This window comes from Hyperolius riggenbachi, chromosome 10 (genome assembly GCF_040937935.1).
Source record: "Hyperolius riggenbachi isolate aHypRig1 chromosome 10, aHypRig1.pri, whole genome shotgun sequence".
NCBI classification, from domain to species: Eukaryota; Metazoa; Chordata; class Amphibia; order Anura; family Hyperoliidae; genus Hyperolius; species Hyperolius riggenbachi.
The window spans coordinates 247829894-247848586 of record NC_090655.1 but is presented as its reverse complement, the minus strand read 5'-3'; the positions used below and the strand labels follow the sequence as shown (position 1 = coordinate 247848586).

Below are 18693 nucleotides of genomic sequence, written 5' to 3'. Positions count from 1 at the left end.
GGCGGCGCTAGTGCCGCTATCGAATAGTGTGAGCCGGCTCTTCTGCAGCCTGATTAGCATAGGCGGCCTATATAAGGAGGGGAGGCAGCGCAGCTCCTCATTGTGTCTCCGCACTCTGCAGAGTTACTGAGAATCATCAGCTATGGTTGAACCAGCCAAGTCCGCCCCGGCGCCCAAGAAGGGCTCTAAGAAAGCGGTGAGTAAGGTGCAGAAGAAGGACGGCAAGAAGCGCAGGAAGACCAGGAAGGAGAGCTACGCCATCTACGTGTACAAGGTGCTGAAGCAGGTGCACCCCGACACCGGCATCTCCTCCAAGGCCATGAGCATCATGAACTCCTTCGTCAATGACATCTTCGAGCGCATCGCTGGGGAAGCTTCCCGCCTGGCTCATTACAACAAGCGCCACACCATCACCTCCCGGGAGATCCAGACCGCCGTCCGCCTGCTGCTGCCGGGAGAGCTGGCCAAGCACGCCGTGTCCGAGGGCACCAAGGCCGTCACCAAGTACACCAGCGCCAAGTAATCTCCTCTCACCCGACTACACAGGAAACCCAAAGGCTCTTTTCAGAGCCACCCACTCATTCACTGCAGGGCTATGTATTGATATGTTAAATGCGCTGTTAGTGTTTCGTTCTAAGAGCCACTCAATATTCAATATGCGGCTTTTCTGTACATTCACGTACGTGCTGTATAGGGAGGGGTGCAGTACAGGGTTAGTGAGCAGGGAGGTGGATTCTCACACCGAGGTTACCGAACTCCTCTAGCCGCGTGGATTTGACTTTACTATTTCTGAATCGGATCAGGGGATCTTTAGTGATGTATTAGTTTCTCCTGCAGTATTTAGTAACCATTCCAGTACACGTTAGAATCTTAGAACTACCGCAGTCTTCCTGAGAATACACTAGTTTTCTCCTGTCTCCAGCCATAGATCCCGGTCGCTGTGATATTTCAGCCGCAATTTATTCAGAGAAGCAGATAGCGGGGATGGCCAGCGACAGGACTTCTCGTGCATTTCTCTATAGAAGTAGAATCCATCCTGACGGGTCTGTGCAGCTGGTGGGGTTGTTGTAGAAATGGCCCATCCGGACAGATAGGGTGACGTCTCTAAATACGTATTGCATAATACTATGAAATAAAGCTATATAATGGGGTGCATGGACGCTGGTGGTTGGAAAGTTGTAATTGTATCACTAAAGCGCATTAGAAATGACCGCTCTCAGCAGATTCCCAGAGTTCTAGAACGCTCAGACCGTGTGTGGAGCGAGGAGACTCATTACTGCCCCGACTGACGCCCCGCACAGGACAGGAGGATGGAGATTGCAGGTCCCCTAAACTGTCTTCCTGACAAGAAGTAATCACCAGCCTAGCCTGTGTCTTGCATTACGCGATACAGAGTGATGCACATGCAGGTAAAATACAGATCTTCTGCAGAGACACGTGGCTCATCTGCCTCTATTTCCTTTTCACTTAGTAGATTGTGGCGGGATAATTGAAAAATAACAAATGTTCTGCAGTAGCCAATCCATTAAAAGCTCCCGATCACCCCGGCCAATCAGAAGCCACGGCGCTTATAAATAGGGCTTAACATGGCAGAGTCGGGGAATGGGGATAGTAGGGGGAGTTTTACGGTAAATCATTGACTGCACTGGGCGGGAAGATTAGGAGGAGTCGCCCGGTGATTGGATGTCCCGCCAGCGCGAGGCAGACACAGCGCAGGCTAATATGGAGATAGAATGTGGATGACAATTGGCTCTCCGCGCTGTCTCCTGTCACCATATAGGGGGCGTGGTGTGAGGCAGCCAATGTCAGAGAAGCGCGGGGTGTACAAAAAGGCTCTTCCCGGCCGCTCTCCTCAGTCTATTCTCGCCTGTGAGACGAATCAGCCGATTGAGCGATGGCCAGAACCAAGCAGACCGCCCGCAAGTCCACCGGAGGGAAAGCTCCCCGCAAGCAGCTGGCCACCAAAGCCGCCCGGAAGAGCGCCCCGGCCACCGGAGGAGTGAAGAAGCCTCACCGCTACCGGCCCGGTACAGTGGCTCTCCGAGAGATCCGCCGCTACCAGAAATCCACCGAGCTGCTGATCCGCAAGCTGCCCTTCCAGCGCCTGGTGCGGGAGATCGCCCAGGACTTCAAGACCGACCTGCGCTTCCAGAGCTCGGCCGTCATGGCTCTGCAGGAGGCCAGCGAGGCTTATCTGGTGGGGCTCTTCGAGGACACCAACCTGTGCGCCATCCACGCCAAGAGGGTCACCATCATGCCCAAAGACATCCAGCTGGCCCGCAGGATCCGCGGCGAGAGGGCATAAGCACGTCATACATTGTCACCCACACCACAAAGGCTCTTTTCAGAGCCACCCCACATTCTCCATACAGAGCTGTATTGCAGCAGTTGGATAGCATGTTTATAACATTCTCATCGTTCTAAAGTAATATACAATACCCGCAGTAGCATAACAGTTGGCTAGGATTTAAGCCTTCGACAAACGTTCGAGCGCCATATTTTAAAAAAATTTGTCTTCTGATTGGCCCCAGTAGCGTGTTTGTTTTTTTTTTTCCCAACACAGATCAGCTAATTGTAAAGTGATGCACACTGGCAGAAGAGGGGTCCAGACAGTTAAATGTTCTCATCACATCTGTATTACTTCCATGGCGCAATTTTTATGATGACCTGGGAAATGTGGGATGCAATTATGATCTGACTTACCGATGCTTATTTTACTAATCAAACTCCTCTTATACTATACTAGCAGTAGAAACATCTTGAGTTAGTACGGTAGCAAAAAGCTGTGATTGGTTGAGCGCTGAGCAGATGTTACTTCAAATTTCCCGCCGATATTCTGTGCACTGAAACGTCTTATCCCCATCCCGCTAGTTTTTAACAAGTCAGTGACCTATTTAGTACAAAAGAGCTAGCTGCGTTTTGTGAGCTATCGGGGAGTTCCAGGCTTATTTGAAAAAGTGAATTCCAGAACACGGTGTATGAGACACGTAATCATGAGAGTTGCAGTACAGATAAACAGGGGAAAGAATTCCAGCCCCGCCCCCCCCCAAACTGGAAAATCTGCCCGCCCCTTCCACTGCAGTCTCCCATCAGGTCCGCTCAGGTTGTATAAGAGGAGACGAGGCTACGGCAAAGATCAGTTCGTTTTTTGAGCAAAGAAGGAACAGCATCTGTATCATGTCTGGCCGAGGAAAGGGCGGGAAGGGACTCGGGAAAGGCGGCGCCAAGCGGCACAGGAAGGTGCTCCGGGATAACATCCAGGGCATCACTAAGCCCGCTATCCGCCGCCTGGCCCGCAGAGGGGGTGTCAAGCGCATCTCCGGCCTCATCTATGAGGAGACCCGCGGAGTGCTGAAGGTTTTCCTGGAGAACGTCATCCGGGACGCCGTCACCTACACTGAGCACGCCAAGAGGAAGACGGTCACCGCCATGGATGTGGTGTACGCCCTCAAGCGCCAGGGGCGCACCCTCTACGGCTTCGGGGGATAAGCCAATCCATTTCCCCTTACTGTTGTACAAAGGCCCTTTTCAGGGCCGCCCACCTTATCCATGAAAGTGCTGACATATAAATCGCGGTGTGTAGTCAACAGTGGTATAAGCAGCGCGCTACAGCAGCGGAAATTGTTGCTTCTGTCGGGATTCCGCTGATAGATTGTGGTGAGAGGAGACGGGCAGATACATAAGTAGTCCGGTAACTTGCTTATTCCATCATCCCCGCTCATCTTCCCGATCACCAGCTGCTTCTATGTTACCATTGTAGCGGTAAGTGGTGACGACACAGGATCATTGCAGTGGAGGATACCGGCTGAGAGTGTGTTGTATTTGCAAGCAGATGCTGGAATAACCGTAAGGTTGGGAATGAGGGAGATGCTAGCAGAAGAGAGACCACATGCGGCGGTAATCTTTATTGTAGGAGGAGGACGACCGATCGAATCTAGGAGTGTATAGTTGGTGGAGATCTATAAAGTGGCGGGAAGGACCGTTATCATGCGCGGAATATTTGATATCGACTAATTAGATTTTAGTTCTCCTTTCGTCTATAATAAACGCGCCTGACTATTATAATGGCTCATTTCAGATTGTAATGAGGATTCCCTGACATAACTTCTCACAGGAATTGCTGAATTTGCTGCGTAAAACTTTAATGCTGAGAGCTAAACGATAGAGAATATCAGCCGCAAGGATCACCGGATGGTAGAAAGAGATCATTTTATTCAGATCATGTGACCCAGAGCAGCAATTCATACCCTTTCACGCAGAGTAACTACGCACACGGCAACTTCTCCAGATATCTCAGGGCGAGTGTATTGGCAACTGTGAGGCTAAAAGTCTCCTGTGAGGCTCAGGAAAACATGTTTTTGTATTGCCCCCTTTACCTAGCGCCACTATTACTATATACAACCCATGTAGGCTGTAAGGCCCCCTTCCGCCTGGGCATAGGGAAGTGTAGTTTGCAACCTGCATGTGCAGTAACCTTTAGTGAGAACATTAATGGACGAAGTACAGACAGCTTGTTTGAGCTCCAGATAGTCCTCTCTTCATAGCGTTGGCTGTGAATAAGCGATCCCTGCACATACAGAGACGTTGTGGGCACCCTGCAATTCTATAACAGGGATCAGAGTCGCCTCCATATAGTGCCGCTGTCACCCCGGTCGGCTACACACACTGCAGGGGCAGCTACTCGCCGGCCAGAAATGTATCAGAATAACTAAACCCTTTTATCAGAGGCGATTTGAAAGCAGACATTTTTCACACTATAAATTCCGATACACGTAACTGTAGCATTATGGAAAAGCATGATTGGATACACCAGAAATTGAAGTTTCACGTTAGATTAAACGCATAATGTGAGTCAATATATAATGAAGCCACCCTCACCTCACCCGATTCTTTGTGACCTCTCAGCGTGTACGGCCATCCTCCAGCAGCACACTACTAGGGAGTCACTGCACAGAGGGGGACGGTATCACCTGCCTAGAATAGGTCTGTCACTATCAACATGCATACTGATATTAATAAGAAATATCGCAGCCCTTCAGGGAAAATGTGGGTGGCTCTGAAAAGAGCCTTTGTGTTTCTGGAGAGCCGAGCTGCAGCTTATTTCTTCTTAGGAGCGGCCTTCTTGGGCTTTGCTGCCTTCTTTGCCGGGCTTTTGGCGGCCTTAGGCTTGGCTGCCTTCTTAGCAGGGCTCTTGGCGGCTTTCTTGGCTTTAGCGGCAGCTTTGGGCTTCTTGGCAGCAGCTGCCGCCGGTTTCTTGGCCGCCTTCTTAGCGGGGCTCTTCTTGGCGGCGCTGGGGGCTTTCTTAGGCTTCTTCGGGGACTTGGCGGCTTTGGGCTTCCTGGCAGTAGCCGGCTTCTTAGGCTTGGCGGCAGCCGCTGGCTTCTTCTTGGCCGCCGCCGGCTTCTTGTGCTCTTTGCCGGCTGCCTCCTTGCTGACCTTGAAGGATCCGGAGGCGCCGGTGCCTTTGACATGGACGAGGCTGCCCTTTGTCAGCAAGCCCTTGATGGCCAGCTTGAGGCGGCTGTTATTCTTCTCCACATCGTAGCCTCCGGCAGCCAGAGCCTTCTTCAGGGCGGCCAGGGAGACCCCGCTGCGCTCTTTGGAGGCGGACACGGCCTTGAGGATGAGCTCGGACACGGCGGGGCCGGAAGGCTTCTTGCTGGCTTTCTTGGCTGCTCCTCCGGCTGCCGCCTTCTTAGTCTGCTTCTTCTTGGCGGCGGGCTCCGCTGCGGGAGGGGCGGCTGCTGGGGCGGTCTCTGCCATCTTCCTAGTTATTTTGCAACAAAGTGTAACATTGCAAGTGACCGCCAGTGAGCGCTTATATACTCTCTCCGGTTACGCTGCCATTGGCTGCTGACAGTAACTCGTCCCGTCTTCCTATTGGTGGGATCCGGACTCTCAGCCACCCCTCCCCTCCACACAGCTGTCACTCCTCGGCTCTCTGCTTGTGTTTCCTCGCCGGGAGAAAAGTGGGTTTAATTCCCCCGGAAAGTAGCGGTGCGCCCCCTGTGTGCGGCCGCCCGGCTGGCAGGGGTCTCCCCTCCTCCATTACAGTCACGGGGGGCTTCTGAGCGGCGACAGTGGCCGGGAAATCCCGCTGTAATGTGACCAGCTCTGCTTTCTGCTCCCCCGATCTCCTCTGTCTCCATCATTATCAGGGGGTAACATGTCTGATATACGGGGTCTCCAGTCACTGCCCCCGCAATATGAAGGAGGGGATCCCCGCCACACATTATACGGGGCTGGGGGGCTACTGACCCCTGGAGGGGACTATTATGCTGAGGAATGTCCCGGATGCTAGCACAGGCTAAGCTCTCCTCTGCTGCCTGACATTAGGGAGCCTCTCACACATCAGCTGTCTATTTCCATCAATATCACATTAAGCGACTCATACAGAGAAAAGGGTTCTCTTCTGTATTCCTGAATGTCATTTTTTTAGCCATGGTCAATTCCGATGTACTATAGAGATGGTCGCTGATAATTATTATGCTAAATTAATAACCGCTTGCATGCAGGTTTACTTGCCCCGGTGTAGTCAGAGCACATAGTCTGTCCTCCACCCCTGTTTAGTTTACATACGTGATCATATGTAGGGATGGTCACTGGATTATGCGAAATTATAAATTCCGCGATTCCGGCCGGAATTTGGGGATTCCGGTTCCGTTGCGACGGAAAGAAATTGCTGTAGCACTATGGCAGAATTTCCGCTGAAAACTGTGAAATTCCGCGGAATGCAAATTTTTTTCCCCACCAAATGCATTTCTGCCTAAAAAGAATTTCTGCTGGCCAGTCTTACAACTTCCACCAAAATCTCCCCTCCTCCTTCTCTCTTTTCAGGAAATTGTAGGATGTCAAAAGCCAGCTCACATATAGAGTTGGGCCGAACCTCCGATTTTCGGTTCGCGAACCGGGTTCGCGAACTTTCGCGAAAGGTTCGGTTCGCGTTAAAGTTCGCGAACCGCAATAGACTTCAATGGGGATGCGAACTTTGAAAAAAAAAATTAATTATGCTGGCCACAAAAGTGATGGAAAAGATGTTTCAAGGGGTCTAACACCTGGAGGGGGTGATGGCGGAGTGGGATACATGCCAAAAGTCCCCGGGAAAAATCTGGATTTGACGCAAAGCAGCGTTTTAAGGGCAGAAATCACATTGAATGTTAAATGACAGGCCTAAAGTGCTTTCAAACATCTTGCATGTGTATACATCAATCAGGTAGTGTAATTAAGGTACTGCTTCACACTGACGCACCAAACTCATCGTGTAACGCACCGCAAACAGCTGTTTGTGTAGTGACGGCCGTGCTGGACTGGTGCGCACCATGGCGAGAGTGCAGGTTTTGGTGGCTTTACAGCCCATATGGTCAGTCACCTGGCTGATGTAGCTGAATGACAGAACAGTGACTGTCCAGCTGATCAAATTTGGTCTGACCACAATGAGGCAACGACCTTATTATCGTGGGTGTGCCCCCCGAGACACTCATCTAGGCGCCGGTCATTGCTCCATTGTGATACGCAAGCCCCTTCACCACGGCAAGGTAATGATCACGAAGGGGAATGGGCGCATGTTCATGCCTTTTCTTTTGTTGTTGCAGCTGCCCGCAGTGCAGCCAGAAAAATTAGGCAGTCATGTACACGCACCCGAAAAATTATTACAGCGGCCGCTGCTAGCAGCGGCCTAAAAAATTCAGCAATCCGCCTGGAGTCCCGGACCCTGTTGGTGGTGGCGGAGAAGGTAGTGAAGCGGCCTGCAGGCAGACATGCTGTGTGGAGGGACTGGGAGCGACTTAGTCTTCTTGGGGCAGGCCAGGCAGCCAGTCACACGGCGTGCAGGCAGAGATGCTGTATGTGCGGGGACTGACTTAGTCTTGGGGCGGGCAGCAGCCCTCCGGGATCCATGCCTCATTCATTTTTATAAAGGTGAGGTACTTAACACTTTTGTGACTTAGGCGACTTCTCTTCTCTGTGACAATGCCTCCAGCTGCGCTGAAGGTCCTTTCTGAGAGGACGCTTGCGGCAGGGCAGGAGAGAAGTTGGATGGCAAATTGGGACAGCTCTGGCCACAGGTCAAGCCTGCGCACCCAGTAGTTCAAGGGTTCCTCATCGCTGTTCACAGCAGTGTCTACATCCACACTTAAGGCCAGGTAGTCGGCTACCTGCCGTTCCAGGCGTTGGTGGAGGGTGGATCCGGAAGGGCTACGGCGAGGCGTTGGACTAAAGAACGTCCGCATGTCCGACATCACCATGAGATCGCTGGAGCGTCCTGTCTTTGACTGCGTGGACACGGGAGGAGGATTAGTGGCAGTGGTACCTTGCTGGCGTTGTGCCGTCACATCACCCTTAAAGGCATTGTAAAGCATAGTTGACAGCTGGTTCTGCATGTGCTGCATCCTTTCCACCTTCCGGTGAGTTGGTAACAGGTCCGCCACTTTGTGCCTGTACCGAGGGTCTAGTAGTGTGGCCACCCAGTACAGCTCATTCCCCTTGAGGTTTTTTATACGGGGGTCCCTCAACAGGCAGGACAGCATAAAAGACGACATCTGCACAAAGTCGGATCCAGTACCCTCCATCTCCTCTTGCTCTTCCTCAGTGACGTCAGGTAAGTCAACCTCCTCCCCCCAGCCGCGAACAATACCACGGGAAGGTTGCGCAGCACAAGCCCCCTGCGACGCCTGCTGCGGTTGTTCTCCTGCCGCTGTCCCCTCCTCCTCCTCCTCCTCCCCCAAAGAAACACCTTGCTCATCATCCTCTGAGTCTGACTCATCTTCTGCACATGACCTCTCTTCTTCCTCCTCCTCCCCCCTCTGTGCTGCCGCAGGTGTTGAGGAAACAGCTGGGTCTGATGAAAATTGGTCCCATGCCTGTTCCTGCCATAACGGTTCCTGGTCACGCTCATTCGCAGCTTCATCCGCCACTCTACGCACAGCACGCTCCAAGAAGTACGCGTAGGGAATTAAGTCGCTGATGGTGCCCTCACTGCGGCTCACCAGGTTGGTCACCTCCTCAAACGGCCGCATGAGCCTGCATGCATTTTTCATCATTGTCCAGTTGTCGGGCCAGAACATCCCCATCTTCCCAGACTGTTTCGTTCTACTCCAGTTGTAGAGGTACTGGGTGACGGCTTTCTTCTGTTCTAGCAGGCGGGAGAACATGAGGAGGGTCGAGTTCCAGCGAGTGGGGCTATCGCAAATGAGGCGTCTCACCGGCATGTTGTTTTTACGCTGAATTTCTGCAAATCGTGCCATGGCTGTGTAAGAGCGCCTCAAATGCCCACAGAACTTCCTGGCCTGCTTCAGGACATCCGCTAAGCCAGGGTACTTTGCCACAAATCTTTGAACCACCAGATTCATGACATGTGCCATGCAGGGTATGTGTGTCAGCTTCCCCATATGCAAAGCGGCAAGCAGATTGCTGCCGTTGTCGCACACCACGTTGCCTATCTCCAGGTGGTGCGGGGTCAGCCACTCATCCACCTGTTTCTTAAGAGCAGCCAGGAGAGCTGCTCCAGTGTGACTCTCCGCTTTGAGACAAGCCATGTCTAAGATGGCGTGACACCGTCGTACCTGGCATGCAGCATAGGCCCTGCGGAGCTGGGGCTGTGTAGCTGGAGAGGAGAACTGCCACTCAGCCAAGGAGGAGGAGGAGGACAGCGAAGAGCATGTAGCAGGAGGAGAGGAGGTGGCAGGAGGCCTGCCTGCAAGCCGTGGAGGTGTCACAATTTGGTCCGCCGCTTTCTGCTTGCCATCGTTCACCACCAGGTTCACCCAATGGGCTGTGTAGGTAATGTAGCGGCCCTGCCCGTGCTTGGCAGACCAGGCATCCGTGGTCAGGTGTACCCTTGACCCAACGCTCTTCGCAAGAGATGACACCACTTGCCTCTCAACTTCACGGTGCAGTTGGGGTATGGCCTTTCTGGAAAAATAAGTGCGGCCTGGCATCTTCCACTGCGGTGTTCCGATGGCCACAAATTTACGGAAGGCCTCAGAGTCCACCAGCCGGTATGGTAACAGCTGGCGAGCTAACAGTTCCGCCACGCCAGCTGTCAGACGCCGGGCAAGGGGGTGACTGGCCAAAAGTGGCTTCTTCCGCTCAAACATTTCCTTCACGGACACCTGACTGCTGCTGTGGGCAGAGGAGCAGGAACCGCTCAAGGGCAGAGGCGGAGTGGAGGAGGGTGCCTGTGAAGGTGCAAGGGAGAGAGCGGCATAAGCAGATGATGCACCTGAAGGAGGAAGAGGAGAAGGAGGGTGACTTTGCTTTTGTGTGCTGCTGCTGCTTTTGCTCAGGTGGCCATCCCATTGCTGTTTGTGCCTTTTCTGCAGGTGCCTTCGTAAGGCACTTGTCCCTACGTGAGTGTTGGCCTTTCCACGGCTCAATTTTTGTTGGCAGAGCGAACAGATGGCTTTGGTCCGATCTGAGGCACACACATTAAAAAATTTCCACACCGCTGAGCCACCCTGGGATGTGGGCACTATGGGGACCTCAGCAGCTGATGCTGAAGGGCAAGTTGGCTGGCTGTACATAGGTGGCGAATCTGGCGATACATGGTGCCGGACTCTGCCACCAGCTGTTTCTGACGAAGAGCTGCCCCAGCTTCTTTCAGCAACTTCTATCCTCCTACTACTCTCTGACTCCCCCTCTGAACTGTCCCCCTCTTCATCTCCTCTATTGGGAACATACAGAGGATCCCTATCATCGTCATCATCGTAATCATCCTGCCCAGCTTCGCTTGCCTCAGAAAAATCCAAATGTGTAGGTCCTTCATCCTCCTTACACGTTACATCCATAGTGTTGTCGCGTAACGCAGACATATGAGCTGGTGAAAATTCATCTGGCTGTAACAATGGCTGTGCATCAGTGATTTCACCACCACTAAATAATTCTTGCGAAGTGTCAAATGCAGCGGAAGTGGTGCTAGTAGTAGCGCTGGTGGCTGAGCAAGATGAGGTGTTCTGTGTCGCTAAATACTCAACCACGTCCTGACAATCTTGGGAGGTGATGGGACGTGCCTTCTTCCGAGCACTGTACTGTGGGCCAGGTCCACACGAAATTACATTTACACGACCTCGCGCAGACCTGCCGGGTGGCCTTCCTCTGCCTCTGCCACTACCTCTTCCTCTTCCTCTACCTGTTTTGTCCATATCGGGTATGCACGGAGTGGTATATCACACTGCGTGCACTCACGTAGGTAGGTGGGTTCACTTAACTGCACAGGTATGCGCACTGATGCGGTGGGTTCACTGAACAGTACAGGTATACAGTGGCGGGTTCACTGAACACAACAGGTATGCAGTGGCGTGTTCACTAAACAGGTATACAGTGGCAGGTCCACTGAACAGAACAGGTATACAGTGGCAGGTCCACTGAACAGAACAGGTATACAGTGGCGGGTCCACTGAACAGAACAGGTATACAGTGGCAGGATCACTGAACAGGTATGCAGTGGCAGGATCACAGTACAGGTATGCAGTGGGCTGAGGGCTCACTGAACAGAACAGGTATGCTGTGGCAGGATCACTGAACAGGTATGCAGTGGCAGGATCACAGTACAGGTATGCAGTGGGCTGAGGGCTCACTGAACAGAACAGGTATGCTGTGGCAGGATCACTGAACAGGTATGCAGTGGCAGTATCACAGTACAGGTATGCAGTGGGCTGAGGGCTCACTGAACAGAACAGGTATGCTGTGGCAGGATCACTGAACAGCTATGCAGTGGCAGGATCACAGTACAGGTATGCAGTGGGCTGAGGGCTCACTGAACAGAACAGGTATGCTGTGGCAGGATCACTGAACAGCTATGCAGTGGCAGGATCACAGTACAGGTATGCAGTGGGCTGAGGGCTCACTGAACAGAACAGGTATGCTGTGGCAGGATCACTGAACAGGTATGCAGTGGCAGGATCACAGTACAGGTATGCAGTGGGCTGAGAGCTCACTGAACAGAACAGGTATGCTGTGGCAGGATCACTGAACAGGTATGCAGTGGCAGGATCACAGTACAGGTATGCAGTGGGCTGAGGGCTCACTGAACAGAACAGGTATGCTGTGGCAGGATCACTGAACAGCTATGCAGTGGCAGGATCACAGTACAGGTATGCAGTGGGCTGAGGGCTCACTGAACAGAACAGGTATGCTGTGGCAGGATCACTGAACAGCTATGCAGTGGCAGGATCACAGTACAGGTATGCAGTGGGCTGAGGGCTCACTGAACAGAACAGGTATGCAGCCAGGAAGAAGTTAAGCCTAACTAATCTTTCCCTGAGAGACAGTCTGCAGCAGCTCGCCCTACTCTGACTAATGCAGGCACACGAGTGGCCGTAATGGCCGCCGCTGCCTGCCTTATATAAGGGGGGGTGGGGCTCCAGGGGCTAGTGTAGCCTAATTGGCTACACTGGGCCTGCTGACTGTGATGTAGAGGGTCAAAGTTGACCCTCAGGTGCATTATGGGGCGAACCGAACTTCTTCCGCAAAAGGTTCGCGTGCGGTACCCGCACACGAACCACCTAAGTTCGCGCGAACCCCGTTCGCCGGCGAACCGTTCGGCCCAACTCTACTCACATACACTGGCCAGGAATCTAACCCAGAGCTAGTGCTTGGAAGTAGTGTTGGGCGAACAGTGTTCGCCACTGTTCGGGTTCTGCAGAACATCACCCTGTTCGGGTGATGTTCGAGTTCGGCCGAACACCTGACGGTGCTCGGCCAAACCGTTCGGCCAAACACCTGACGGTGCTCGGCCAAACCGTTCGGCCACATGGCCGAACTAAGAGCGCATGGCCGAACGTTCCCCGAACGTTCGGCTAGCGCTGTGATTGGCCGAACGGGTCACGTGGTTCGGGCCCGAACGCGCTCTGATTGGCCGAACGGTCACGTGGTTCGGGTAAATAAATACCCGAACCACGTCATATCTCCGCCATTTCTCTGTGGGTTTAGCTTTGGGTAGGCAGGCAGGGTAGTTCGCTCTCCAGCCACGCTAGCCAGGGTCCCCCCCAGTCATTGTGTGTCGCTGCTGGGAACAGTAGTACACCGCTCGCTCAGCCACACTATATATAGCATTGTTTACTGCCACTGTGTACCTCGCTCAGCCACGCTATATATAGCATTGTTTACTGACACTCTGTGTACATGGCTCAGCCTGACTATATAGCATTGTGTGTACTGCCACTGTGTACCTCGCTCAGCCACGCTATATATAGCATTGTTTACTGACACTCTGTGTACACGGCTCAGCCTGACTATATAGCATTGTGTGTACTGCCACTCTGTGTACACCGCTCAGCCAGACTATATAGCATTGTTTACTGACACTCTGTGTACACGCTCAGCCAGACTATATAGAATTGTGTGTACTTCCACTCTGTGTACACCGCTCAGCCAGACTATATAGCATTGTGTGTCTGCCACGGGGGGGGGGGGGGGGGGGGGGGGTGTGGGCGGCGATGGGGGCGGGGGGTTGTTGGGGGGGGGGGGCTCGCTGTGTCCCCTTCACGCTCAGCACGCTATATATAGCATTGTTTACTGACACTCTGTGTACACGGCTCAGCCAGACTATATAGCATTGTATAGCTGCCACTCTGTGTACACCGCTCAGCCAGCACTATATATCATGTGTGTACTGCATTGTGTGTACTGCCACTCTGTGTACACCGCTCAGCCAGACTATATAGCATTGTGTGTACTGCCACTCTGTGTACACGGCTCAGCCAGACTATATAGCATTGTGTGTACTGCCACTCTGTGTACACGGCTCAGCCAGACTATAAAGCATTGTTTACTGACACTCTGTGTACACGGCTCAGCCACACTATATAGCATTGTGTGTACTTCCACTCTGTGTACACGGCTCAGCCAGACTATATAGCATTGTTTACTGACACTCTGTGTACACGGCTCAGCCACACTATATAGCATTGCATACTGCCACTCTGTGTACACCGCTCAGCCAGACTATATATCATTGTGTGTACTGCCACTCTGTGTACACCGCTCAGCCAGACTATATAGCATTGTGTGTACTGCCACTCTGTGTACACGGCTCAGCCAGACTATATAGCATTGTTTACTGACACTCTGTGTACACGGCTCGGCCAGACTATATAGCATTGTTTACTGACACTCTGTGTACACGGCTCAGCCACACTATATAGCATTGTGTTTACTGCCACTCTGATTCTGCTGGGAACAGTAGTACACCGCTCGCTCAGCCAGACTATATAGCATTGTGTTTACTGCCACTCTGTGTACACCGCTCAGCCACACTATATAGCATTGCGTACTCTGCCAGTCAGTGTGTATATTGCTGGGATCAGTAATACTCCACTCACCGTCAACCACTATATGAGCTCACCATGAGTTCCCCAGAGACCTCCGCTGTGAGCAGCACTCCCAACAACAGCAACAGCCAACGCCCCACGCAAGCTATAACATCCACCCCAGCAGCCAGTGGTCAGCAGCAGCCCTCCCCGGAGGAGAACGTTGTGTCCATCGGTCCGTCGCCAGAGCGATTAATGAGGGCTGCCATTGAGGAGATGATGGGGCCTGATGTGGAGGAGGAGGTCTGGCTCAGGCCAGCATCCCAAGTTAATGTTGAGGACGATGAGGGGTCTGTGTCTGGGGATGTTGGGGTGGCAGAGGTGGTGGGTGGGTCAGACTCAGGAGAAGAGTTGTTTGATGAGGATGATGATCGGGACCATCTGTATGTGCCTCAGAGTCCGACCCCGGAAAACATGTTGTATCGTGTGTTTAGGTACTAAAATCTGCGTTCCCAGTAGTGTTGGGCGAACAGTGTTTGCCACTGTTCGGGTTCTGCAGAACATCACCCCGTTCGGGGTGACTATATAGCAGACTATATAGCATTGTGTTTAATGCCACTCTGTGTACACGGCTCAGCCACACTATATAGCATTGTGTTTACTGCCACTCTGTGTCTGCTGGGAACAGTAGTACACCACTCACCCGCCACTGTATATCATTGTGCTCTGTGTCGCTGCTGGCAATAGTGGTACACCGCTCACCCACCACTGTATAGCATTTCTCTACTGCCACTGTACTGCTGCCAGTCAGCGTGTACTTTAAGGATAAGTGAAATGAGGAAGAAATCCGGTGAAAGAGGGAGGGGCAAGGGAAGAGGTGTTTCCCCTGACGGTTCACGTACAGGCCACAGGGGAGCACCCAAGAAAACCCACTAAATACCGCCCAATTTGTTGTCCAGGACAACCACCCTCACAGATCCAAAAGAACAGGACCAGATAATTACTTGGATGACCTCTCAAGCATTCAGCAGTGGGTTAAGCAGCACCAGCACATCATCACGCACGAGGTCCGAGTCCTCAGCCAGTTACAAGGAGCCAGTGGGCACAAAGCTGACACAACCGACAGCGACACCACGCACACAACTGCCAGATAACCAGACGACGTTGGAGTGAGCTGCGCAGAGGTTGTTCTGGGGAGCTCTACTCCACGGCGGCGGCCCCCCACAATGACATATGACGAGTTTGAGGAGATGGAAGAGGAGGGTATGGACAATGTGGACATGGACATAGACCCAGATTTTGTTTGTGAACGAGAACATCGCCGTCGTAGCAGCAGCAAAGATGAGTCTGTTGAAGAACCCACTTCTGCACGAGTTCGCCTTGTGCCACAAGGTAGGCGGCGCGCAATTTCAGGCACCACAAGTGTGGAAGTTCAAGTGAGAGGCAAAAGAGGCGCAAACAGAAATCGCCAGCAAGGCAGGTGCTCCAAAGTCTGGGCTTTCTTTGAAGACTGCACTGAGGATGTTACCATGGCGATTTGCAAGGTGTGCAAGACCCGCCTGAGCAGGGGGAAAAGTATTAACAACCTCTCCACCACCAGCATGAGCCGCCACATGCTATCCAAACATCCCACTCTGTGGGCAAACGCGGCAGGACAGGGTACCACCAGCAACACTGCCTCCCTTGGGTTCACCAGACTCACCACCAGACCCGCCTCAGCAGCAGCAGTAGCCCAGCCATTGCGTGGTTCACAACATTCACAAACATCAGACGACGCTGACACTGTCACTTTCCGGACTAGTGCTCTTGAGGTCTCCCAGTGTTCATCAAACACAACAACCAACAGCCCTTCGGTGTGCAGCCCTACGGTTCAGTTGTCTGTCTCGGAGATGTTTGAGCGCAAGAGGAAATTGCCAGCAAATGACCCCCGGGCCGTGGCAGTAACAGCCAGCATAGCCAAGCTTCTGGCCTGCGAAATGCTGCCATATCGAGTGGTGGAGACAAACAGCTTCAAGGGCATGATGTCAGTGGCCATCCCACGTTACGTGGTTCCCAGCCGCTACCACTTTGCGCGCTCTGCAGTGCCTGAGTTGCATGAGCACGTGGTCAGCAAAATAACCCGAAGCTTGAAGAATGCCGTTGCCTGCAAGGTTCACCTCACCACTGACACCTGGACGAGTGCGTTCGGCCAGGGTCGATACATCTCCCTTACCGCGCACTGGGTGAACCTTGTGGAGCCTGGCAGCGATTCCTCACCTGCTACGGCGCGGGTGTTGCCCACGCCAGTGCTGGGCCGAAATTACGCATGAGCGTAATTACGCATCGTAATTCAATGTAAATTTACGCGTAAGCGTTACGCGTAACTTACGGTCTTACGCGTAATTATTTACGCGTAAGACCGTAAGTAGTATCGTAATTACACTGTCTACCGTAATTGCTAGGCATGCGTAATTTTACGAACACTTACGCGTAATTTTACGCGTAATTACTAACGTAAAATCTCCCATTTTCTAAGAGTAGCCAATCAGTCAACATCCTAAGCAACCAATAGTATCTTCTCCCGCTCTTCAGTATATGCGTACGTTTTGACGCATACGAATGATATGTACGCAATAACTGTCACATTGACGGCTATTGCGTACATATCGTCCGCATGCGTCAAAAAATACGCATTAATGGGTATTACGGCACTACGCGTAACATCGTAGTGTAAGCCCCTTCATTACGGTATCCTTACGCGTAATTGCGTAAGTTTACGCGTAATTACGGTGATGTACCGTAGATAATTTCCTACGCCGTAACCGTAATTGCGTAATGCGTAATAGCGTAAAATTACGCGTAATGATCCGTAAGCGTAGATTTTTCCATTACGAGCAGCACTGGCCCACGCCGCAAACAGCTGCACCGCCGTCCCTCCCACTGGATAACAACAGCAGCACCTACCTCTCTGACTCCTTCTCCTCCAACGCATCTCAAAGCTGTACCTCATCCGGAAACGCTAACCCAGCAGCAGTAGGATCGTGGAAGCAGTGCAGCACAGCTGTTGGCATGCGTCAGCAAGCGTTGCTGAAGCTGATCTGCCTTGGGGATAAGCAGCACACAGGGGAGGAAATTTGGAGGGGAATAAAGGAACAGACGGATTTGTGGCTGGCGCCGCTGGACCTGAAACCGGGCATGAAGCTAGACACCTGGCACGAACTGGCAATGTACGCAATAGAGGTGCTGGCTTGCCCGGCAGCCAGCGTTATGTCAGAACGCTGTTTCAGTGCTGCCAGAGGCATCGTCACAGATCGGCGTATCCGCCTCTCCACAGAAAATGCAGACCGTCTGACTCAAATTAAAATGAATCAATCCTGGATTGGAAACGACTACGCAACACTCCAGGACCCCAACCAAGTAACATGACCAATGAACATCTGGGATGGTTTAGCGTTTCCGGTCCCTGTTTATTGAACCTCTCATCTGTATTACATTTATGACTGCATGGCGGCATAAAACATTGCTGCTATATCCGCACGCTTTTTGTCCTCATGCAAGGCCTGTGTTGTTGTGTCTCAAAAAGCATGGCCTTCTCCTCCTGCGCCTGCTCCTGTTCCATCACATGTGCTGCTGCTGCTGGGTTAGCGTTGCCGGTCCCTGTTTATGGAACCTCTTATCTTTATTACATTTATGACTGCATGCATGGCGGTAAAAAGCATGCTATCCGCACGCTTTTTGTCCTCATGCAAGGCCTGGGTTGTTGTGTCTCACAAAGCGTGGCCTTCTCCTCCTGCGCCTCCTCCTGTTCCATCACGTCTGCTGCTGCTGGGTTAGCGTTGCCGCCCGGTCCCTGTTTATTGAACCTCTTATCTTTATTACATTTATGACTGCATGCATGGCGGTAAAAAGCATGCTATCCGCACGCTTTTTGTCCTCATGCAAGGCCTAGGTTGTTGTGTCTCACAAAGCGTGGCCTTCTCCTCCTGCGCCTCCTCCTGTTCCATCACGTCTGCTGCTGCTGGGTTAGCGTTGCCGCGTGGTCCCTGTTTATTGAACCTCTTATCTTTATTACATTTATGACTGCATGCATGGCGGTAAAAAGCATGCTATCCGCACGCTTTTTGTCCTCATGCAAGGCCTGGGTTGTTGTGTCTCACAAAGCGTGGCCTTCTCCCGCTAGGGAGATGCTGGGCAGCGGAGCTCTGTGAGAAGCGTCCGTTCAGTCGGCCATCTTAGCCACGCCCCGAACCTCTTATCTTTATTACATTTATGACTGCATGGCGGTACAAAGCATGCTATCCGCACGCTTCTTCTCCTCATGCAAGGCCTGGGTTGTTGTGTCTCACAAAGCGTGGCCTTCTCCTCCTGCGCCTCCTCCTGTTCCATCACGTGTGCTGCTGCTGGTGCTGGGTTAGCGTTACCGGTCCCTTTTCCTGGAACCTCTTCTCTGTATTACACTTATGACTGC

General features: G+C 52.4%; 4 protein-coding genes across 4 annotated transcripts in view; 2 read left to right on the top strand and 2 right to left on the bottom strand.

The window, feature by feature from the left end:
- The window catches only part of LOC137535144 (uncharacterized), a 48473-nt gene that overhangs the window by 10912 nt on the left and 18868 nt on the right, over nucleotides 1-18693 (bottom strand). The window lies entirely within an intron of this gene.
- LOC137535170 (histone H2B-like) lies at nucleotides 143-541 on the top strand. The gene has a single exon (XM_068256983.1). The coding sequence runs from the start codon at nucleotides 143-145 to the stop codon at nucleotides 521-523; it is 381 nt and encodes a 126-aa protein (XP_068113084.1). The 3' UTR covers nucleotides 524-541.
- Nucleotides 3178-18693, top strand: part of LOC137535146 (uncharacterized) — a 49901-nt gene continuing 34385 nt past the window's right edge. The window contains exons 1-2 of the mRNA XM_068256961.1: nucleotides 3178-3461; nucleotides 12972-13015. Of these exons, the coding sequence (XP_068113062.1) occupies nucleotides 3178-3461; nucleotides 12972-13015 (328 nt within the window). The remainder of the gene's footprint in view (nucleotides 3462-12971; nucleotides 13016-18693) is intronic.
- LOC137535154 (histone H1B-like) lies at nucleotides 5085-5771 on the bottom strand. Its single transcript, XM_068256970.1, has one exon. It carries the CDS (start codon nucleotides 5761-5763, stop codon nucleotides 5098-5100), a length of 666 nt encoding a protein of 221 aa, XP_068113071.1. The 5' UTR covers nucleotides 5764-5771; the 3' UTR covers nucleotides 5085-5097.